The sequence below is a fragment of the Carlito syrichta genome, unplaced genomic scaffold, assembly GCF_000164805.1.
Source record: "Carlito syrichta isolate Samal-C Ts95f unplaced genomic scaffold, Tarsius_syrichta-2.0.1 Scaffold67773, whole genome shotgun sequence".
Lineage (NCBI taxonomy): Eukaryota > Metazoa > Chordata > Mammalia > Primates > Tarsiidae > Carlito > Carlito syrichta.
Genome location: NW_007011869.1, coordinates 254160 through 262852, shown reverse-complemented (window position 1 = coordinate 262852; position 8693 = coordinate 254160). Strand labels below are relative to the sequence as shown.

The 8693-nt window shown below is 51.9% G+C and overlaps 1 protein-coding gene across 2 annotated transcripts in view; it reads left to right on the top strand.

The window, feature by feature from the left end:
• The first annotated feature begins 6 nt into the window (after positions 1-6).
• The window catches only part of LOC103253710 (IQ motif and SEC7 domain-containing protein 2), an 88252-nt gene continuing 79565 nt past the window's right edge, over positions 7-8693 (top strand). For both annotated transcript variants that reach the window (XM_021709356.1, XM_021709357.1), the window contains exon 1: positions 7-776. In XM_021709356.1, the coding sequence (XP_021565031.1) occupies positions 70-776 (707 nt within the window). In that variant the 5' untranslated portion in view covers positions 7-69. The remainder of the gene's footprint in view (positions 777-8693) is intronic.

Genomic DNA, 8693 nt, shown 5'->3' with positions numbered 1-8693 from the left:
GGAGGGTGGCGCCGTGAGCGAGCGGGAACCGGGCTCTCCTGCCCCTTCCCCTGTCCCTGGGCCGCCAGGATGGAGGCGGGGTCGGGGCCCCCGGGCGGCCCGGGATCCGAGAGCCCCAATCGAGCGGTGGAGTACCTGCTGGAGCTGAACAACATCATCGAGAGCCAGCAGCAGCTGCTGGAGACCCAGCGGCGGCGCATCGAGGAGCTGGAGGGCCAGCTGGACCAGCTCACCCAGGAGAACCGCGACCTGCGGGAGGAGAGCCAGCTGCACCGCGGGGAGCTGCACCGGGACCCCCACGGCGCGCGGGATAGCCCGGGCCGCGAGAGCCAGTACCAGAACCTGCGCGAGACCCAGTTCCACCACCGCGAGCTGCGGGAGAGCCAGTTCCACCAGGCGGCCCGGGACGTGGGCTACCCGAACCGGGACGGCGCCTACCAGAACCGGGAGGCTGTGTATCGGGACAAGGAGCGGGACGCCTCGTACTCGCTCCAGGACACTTCCAGTTACACAGCCCGCGAGCGCGACGTGGCCCAGTGCCACCTGCACCACGAGAACCCAGCCCTGGGTCGCGAGCGTGGCGGGCGGGAGGCCGGGCCGGCGCACCCGAGCCGCGAGAAGGAAGCCGGCTATTCGGCGGTGGTGGGCGTGGGTTCGCGGCCACCGCGGGAGCGGGGCCAGCTGAGCCGTGGCGCATCCAGGAGCTCCAGTCCCGGCGCCGGCGGAGGCCACAGCACCAGTACCAGCACCAGCCCGGCCACGACCCTCCAGAGAAAGTAAGGAATGTGTGTTTGTCCCCCGGCTCTTCCCCTCTAGATCTCTCGCGGACTTGTCTGGCTGATAAAGTACGAAGCCCGTGCCTAGTTCCGTGTCCTCCTCTCCTGTCCTAACCTGCCAGGGGAAGCCGGGTCCTCCGTCCTCCGTCCTCCTCATCCAGCCGACACCCCCTCCGTAGCCACCCCGGGCTGGGTTGGTCAAATGGGTGCAGGCGGCTCTTCTTTCCCAGTACCGCGGCCAGTGAGGGACTAGAGCAGTCATCACCACCTCCCCCGCCTCCACTTCTTCAACCCCTAGCCATATCCTTGCCAGAAGATGGGTTTTTGTTTATTTATTTATTTTGGATATACTGGTTGGGGTTTTTATTGTTGGCGGTGGTGTCAACTCAGAGCCCCAAGACAGAGAAAGCCCCCACCCTCCCTTTTTTTCCCCTTATCTTGTCTCCTTTGGTGGCCTCAGCTCCATCCTTTTCCAGAAAGGCAGGTGGGGACCAGAATGGCTGCTGGAGGCTGAGCCATCCCTCTGAGGGGAACTGCAGCACATTCTGGCCTGGGGGGAGCAAAGATGGGGGAGCAAAGATGGAGGCCAGGCCCTTGGCTAGTTCCTCAAAGTCCACCCCCTCTCCACCCTTCAAGAAAAACACCACCCATTTAAAGAGCCCGACCGGGAAGGGGAGTCTCTAAATCTCCCCTGTCAGATGGGCTCCAGTTCCTGTGCTGGGGTCTGTGTGACTGTCTATTTAGGACACCTTGGCAATATTGCTTGGGTTGGTGGGACACAGAATGGGTCCACTTTTTCCTTGCAGAGCTGGTTGGGATAAATGGATCGGGCTGATAAAGTCAAGGACGTGCAGGCTCACAGAGCTGCCCTACAGGCTCCCTTTTCTTTTCTGCCATATTAAAAAGAACACCGAACTGGGAATTAGGAGACCCGGGTTCCCCTTCTAGCTCTGCTGCAGATTGGCTTTATGACCTTGACTGAGTCCCTTCCTCTCTCAGGCTATCAGTTCTCCTATATCTTTTTAAACAGCACGGCCTGCCTTGGATGCTCTTGAAGGACCTCTCTGGCTTAGATTTGATGGTTCTGTGTCGAATCCAGCCACACTACAGAGCAAGTCTGAAGTCCTCTAGCGAATGGACAGGCTTCCCCCTCCTCTCACTGCTCAGCTGGTCCTACCATGTGCCACAACCAGTGGAGTGTCTCTTGGAGGCTGGGCTGGGGGTGGGGAAACCTTCTGCCTCAGGAAATCTGCCGGGAGACAGCTCTCTGCAACTCCCCCGTGGTGAGGCAGCAGGCTGGGGTGCTGGGTTGAGATGGCTGGGCCCCAGGAGCAGCAGCTGCAGTTTGAGGGCTCGGCTGGATGCCACTGCAGCGCACCATCAGCTGAGTTTTGATGTGGTCTGCCCCTGAGAAGTCTGGGGGCAACAGGAATGGGCTCTCCTGCCCAGGCAGGTCTGTTGCAAACCCGTTCTCAAAGGTCTGACTGTACACCTTGGGGCACCATGCTGGAAGAGAGAAATGAGTACACCGAGGCTCATTCAGGAGAGGGCTATTGTGGGTGGGGGTAGAGGAAGACTGGATGGGGCATGGTGGTCCTCGAGCCTGGCTGCAGAAGACTTTTCTAGAGAGGTCAGGCCTGTGACAGAGGGAGCACACTCGTTATGTGTGGCTCCAGGGAGCAGAACCAGGAACAGTGGGAACATATGAGAAAGATTAGGAAGAACTTTCCAACATGACTGTTTGGTGGTACAGTAGACTGCCTCGAGGGGTAGGGATGGAGGTTGGCTGGACATGTCCAGCAGAGGCCGGGTGGTGGTCTGGGAGAACTGGAGAAAGCGTAATTCCTGAATCAGGTATAAAGCCCAACGACATGATCTGGATCTCCCTCAATTCTGAGATTCCATTACTCTCGGAGTTGCCCTCCTGCAAACATGGGTCCGAACCTCTTGGTTGGCTTGAAGCCCGTTTGCTCTTGAGCTCCGTGCTTCTGCCGTCCATGCAGGCCTGTTTCTTGGTCCTTCCCTCTTGTGCACCCTCTAGGTTGCTTGTTGGATTTCATCGCTTCACATTCTCTACTGGATTAATAAAGGGGTTTAGACAGTACTTTGAATTTCTCTCCTAACCATATATTATTTGCACATCCATTATTACCTCTTTTGGTCCTCACAACGACTCCATTTTAGAGATGAGGAAACTGAGGCTCCAAAATGAAGGGACCTCGCTCAAGATTATACTACTACTTGCTAATAGAGCTGGTATCAGAACCCAAGTCTGCCCGTCTCCAAGGCCTGCTATTTTCTCACTAGCGCTCTCCATCCCACAGGAGCCTCTTGGCCCCAGGACCTGGACAGGTACTGAGCTGGGAGAGGCCAGGAGAGCCCTAGGTATCTAGAGGGTTCCAGAGGAGAAAATGAGTCTGGAATGAGCGGGCAAATCGACAAGGGAGGGAAGAGGGTTCTGTCTCCATAATTGCTGCTCTCCCTCCTGGCCAGGTGTCAGGAGACCCTGTTGCAGTAGCCATTGCTGTCACTGCTATTGCTGCTGCAAGCGACTCCCCTGCTAGGCCTGTTCTGGGTTTGTAAGGAGTGGGTGAGAAGGCTGCTTCTGGAAGCGAGGGCAGGCAGGGTGGGAGTTTAGCAGCAGAGGCTGCAGCATTAAGGGGAGGCTGGGTAGAACAGGTATACGCTGGGCGCTCCTGGTCCCCAAGCTCCCTCTGGTGGAGGAAGAGGGGAGAGTGGCTCCTGGCCGCTTGTTGGGGCCCGCTCTGCCCCGGGATTTTGCTTTGGTCCTCCCAACGACCCTGTGTGTCTGTCATCACAATCACATTTTACAGCAGAAGAAACTGAAGGCTCAGAGAATTGAAACTCACCCGAGTTTCACTACTAATAGAGCAGACTCTCAGTCCTGTAAAGTTTCCCTCTACTGCATTGGACATCAGCTGCCACATCCACCCCCGTTCATACCATTCGCCCAGGATTCCCACATCCTCCTGCACTGTCCCTTCTGGACAGGTTCCAGGATGCCCGTATCCCTTCTGCTGTGCTCTGGGTGTGGCTTTTCTAGTGCAGCACGGAGTGAGGTATATCTCACTTTTCCTGATCGCTGATCCTCTGTATGTAAAGGTTTTGTTTGTTTGCTTTTTAGTAATTGTTGGTGTTGACTAATGGTCAGGACTTTTTACCTGGAATTGTCCCCGTTGATTAGAGAAGAGCTCTGTTTTTGTTGTTGTTCTTGGCCTGGCCCCCTTGTAGTTCTGGCACCTGGAATTATTTATAAGCGTGCTAGGGGACTCTGTCGAGTTGCTCCATGCTGAAGGGCCGCATTTCCCATGCTTTCTGCCCAGCTCTGGAGCTCTGGAGCTGCTGTCGGTGGTGGTAGGCTGAAGCTGGTATGGTGGTAACTCTCCTTCCTCTGCCCCCACCCCCACCCACCCCACAAGCTGGCTCATATTTGGCGATAGCAGCTGGAGGAGCTGGCCTGGTATTCTTGACAGCCAGGGCAATGAGTGGTCTACTGCGTGGCTGCCTGGCTGTCCTGTGCATGCTGTGGGGTGTCAGTGTGCCCCCTATAGGAACTAAGGCTACCGAGAGGGAATGAGTGAGAGAGCAAACCCAGGGAGAGGCTCTGGGGAATTCTGTCTCCTTTGGGGTCTTGGGTACTTTTCTCAGGGGGTCTCTCCTTCCCTGGAGGGAAAACCATTTATCTCCCGCTGTGTTATGAGCAATATTCTGGTGTATGAGGAAATGATAATGTTGAGTTTAATGAGAATTGGAGGAGTCTTGCTTCTCTGTCTATATCTGGGGCAAGAATGGGTTGTTGTCATCCACAAACACTCCTTAGCTGTGTGCACAGAGCAGGGGAAGAACAAACGCCATGCTCTTTGCACTCGCAGCTTCCCTCTGCTCCCAGCCAGGGAGACAGGGCTGCAGGCCCAGCTATGCCAAAGAAATGCTGCTTAGGATAAAATGAATGACAAGGGTGGTGAGAAGTGGAGGCTCTCCGAGGAAGGAGGGATCAGGACAGGCAAAGCCACTGCCTGGGTACCTGGGTAATGGGTGGGGAGTGGGGACCTCGAAAGAGAGTGAGTGGTCCTTTTGTGGAGGGAGACCAGGAGGAAGACACTGTACCACTGCTGCCTACCATGGCTTTGGAATTTGCTGAGATTATAGTAAAGGCTTGGAACATGGGGAAGAGGCCACACATGTACTGAGTGAGTCTCAGCCTTTGTGTGCCAGGCCCCATGCTATGTGGCTTTATGTAATAATAGCTAACATTTTTTTTTTTACTGCACTTACTGTGTGCCAAGCACTGTTTGTTCTAAGCACTTTCCATGTATTAATGCATTCGGTCTTCTCACGAATCCTTTCGTGTAGATATTGTTGTTAACTCCATTTTACAGATGAGGAAACTGAGGATAAGAAAGGTTGGATAGCATACCCAAGGTCACTCAATGAATTAGTGGCAGAACTGTGAAGGTGCCAGAAAAGTCTAGGGGGTCGGACTCCAGGGTCCACAGCATTCTGACCCACCATGCGGCACTGCTTTTTTTAAATCTCATTTTCACAGGACTCCTGCCAGGTGTATGTTATTATTATCCTCATTTTTCGGATGAGGAAACAAGAATCAGAAAGGTGAAGTGACCTGTCCGAGGTTACATAGCCTGATGGGGCCAGAACTGCCTGGCTCCCAAGCCTATGGTACACCGTTGCCTGCCACAAAAGGGCTTTTAAAGACACCAAGGCCACTTCAGGTGTGGCTCTGGCTTCCCCCAACAGAGTTTCCAGGACCACTGTTCTCGGCAGGCCCCTTCTCAGGATCACCCCCTGAATTTTTGCCATAGTTTGCTAATAGATTGCCCCTTCTTCTCTTGCTCCATCAAGCCTCTGATGAGGCCACATTCTGTGTTAGGACTCCAGTAATTTTAGTCTCTCTTTGGCCTGCAAACCCTTCTGCCTGCCATGCATGGTCCTCTTAGGATCTGCCCCCAATTTACCTTTCTCCTTTCTTATTTTTACAGCCCCTTTCACACAGACCATGCTCCAGCCAGACTGACTTGTATGCACCCATGGTTAGCCCACTCAGGCCTTCTGATAGCCTCTGGGTCTTTGCTCATGCTATTCTTTTGTTCCGGGCTGCTGCATCCAGTTCCCTGGCTGTCACCTCTCCCATGTTTGTTCGCCGGTGTCTCTCAATGCTTGATCTATCCCTGACCCTCGCCATGTGTACTCTGCCTCTTTTTATGCCTTTGTGATTGTTGTCTTCTTGTGTCCCCTCTGCGAGAATTATAGCCCCTTCAGATTCAGATTTAACTGACACGTATTGAGTGTATGTCGTGTGTCAGACCTGATGTTAGGTCCTTTGGGCATGAAGGAAGGAGCTTTGAGCTTGGAAACACATAGCATAGCATATAGTAGCTACTCGATAAATGTTGAATAGACAAATGAATGTCCGACTGAGTCCGAATAAACTAATAGCCAGAGATAGCTATTTTTTTCTTCCTTCCAGGACTCCAGTAGAGAGAAATGACAGCTTCAGAATTTTCTTGCTTTTTCTGTGACTTTTTCTTATGCTCTCTGGACCCATTTTGGCCTTTAGTACCTCTGCTCCTCATACCTTTCAGTCTCCTAATTCCTAGACTGTCAAGGTAGCAGAGTTGGATGAGACTTTGAAGACATTTAGACCAATCTGCTTATCATTATCTCTCTCTGCCATCCCATGGCCATGTCAGGCCATAACCTCAGCCCTCGATGCAAAATCTTCTGCTCTGAAAGGAACAAATAGGTCTGCACAGTACCTGTGTGTGGTTCACCAAGCCCCGTGAGAAGCTACTTATCCATCAAATCTTTCTTGAGCTCAGATCCTGGACCAGGCACAGCATCTCAGGGTGAAATCAGACTTGGCCCCTCTGTCTCATTCCCTGCTGTATTCCCTGCCAGATTCATAAACATTGGTCACAAGGAAGAATGACGAATAGTGACTTATTTCCTCTTTTAGGGAGAGCTCATTCAGGGCAAGATAATTTGCTTGTTATTCAAGCTTCCTCATGGTATTTGGTTTCTCTCCAAGCCTCCATGTTGAAAGCATTTTCACAGGGAAGCTTTTTCCCAGTGTTTAGTAGCTGAAGCTCCCTGGGACCTTAGCGTTCAGAGAAAGTGTGGTACCATGCAAGGAAAACTTTGTGTGACTCTATGCAAGTCACTTCACTTTCAGAGCCTCCGTTTTCTCAAGTAGTAAATGGGTATATAACTGTATTTTTTGAGATGTGAGTTTCACGTTGTCCCCTGCAAAAATGTATCAGAAAATTTCCTGGCTGCCTGGCATACCCATCAAGGTCCTGACCAGGATGGAAAGCTGAGGGCCAAGGCTGGAAAATAATAGATGAGGCTGCCCTGCCCCCTAGAGTCGGAATGTAGCAAACAAAACAACAACGCGAGGACCAACGCATCACATCTTTTTTTTTTTTTTTTTGAGTTGGATTCTCACTCCGTCATCCAGACTGGAGTGCAGTGGCACACTCACGGCCACCCCAGCGTCGACCTACTGGGCTCCGGCGATCCTTCCGCCTCAACCTTTCAAGTAGCCGGAACTATAGGCGCGTGTTACCACGCTCGGCTATTTTTTTTTATTGTAAATATGAGGTCTCACCATGCTACCGGGGCTGGTCTCGAACCCGCAGGCTCAGGCAGTCCACTCACCTCAGCCTCCCAAAGTGCTGGGATCACAGGCTGAGCCACCAAGCCCGGCCATCACATCTTTTTTAAAACAAAGATGATAAAACTAGATCTACACGGCTGATCAGGGTTATTCCGCTAACACTTTAGATGTAAATTTATCACTACCATCACCCGATAGCTACAATTTCACTAATACCAACTGAATTTCTTTGGAGCCATATGATTTTTTTCTTTTGCCTTTTAAAGGGGTAATATGAGTACATGTCCAGGTCTTACGATTTCCTACTGGATTCCAGGATACAGCATATTGCACTCACCTGAATAAAGCCAGTATTTTCTTCCATATAGCCACTTTAGAATTGTCATCATTATGTCTGTGATGAAAAGTCCCGAACTCTGTCCTTCCCCCAAATTTTCTTATAAACTGAGAAGGCATCTCACACAACTGTATATTTGATAGGCTAGCCAATTCATAAACAATCCATCTCATTGTGATTGTTGTGAGAATTAAATAAGATGACATGATGAAGCACTTCGCACACAGTATGTGTTTACTCAGCGGTAGGCATTATTATTAATAATAACTTTGTAAAGCTCTGTGTTGTGGGAGCTCAGGAGGGAGAGGCCATTTGGGAGCTCACTACACTTCTGAGAGAGAGGACAGTCCAGTGAATATTGTGTGCATAGGACGTGCCATGCCTCATACCATCATATGCAGAGAGTTCTGTGATTAGTATTATATAGTTTCTGGCTTCAGGGCACTCCTAGCTGGATGAGAAGATGGTTGTAGAAACAGAAGATTGCAATGTGGTGTCCAGTATGCTATGCCAGAGGAGGGACTGTTGGGGAAGGCTTCCTGGAGGAGGTGATATCTGAGTTGAGGCTTGGAGGACAAATAGGAGTTAGCTAGGCAAAGAAGGATGGCATGTGGGTTGGTGGGAATTGGGGGAAAGGAAAGTTAAGGCGGAGGGGGCAGCATGAGAAAATGCAGAGAGGCAGGGGCCCAGCAGGATATGTGTGTGGGTGGGGGCGAGGGCGTTTTTATCAGTTCGGTACAAACTAGCACACAAGCTGGGAGGCACGGAGGGCAGTTGGCCAGCCCAGATCATGAGGCCCCCTGACCAGCAACATCAGGAGCTTTATGCTGTTGGGAATTGGGAGCCGATGTAGGGTTTTTTGTTTTTGTTTTTTTTTTTTTGAGTTGGAGTCTCACTTGGTCGCCCAGACTGGAGTGCAGTGGCC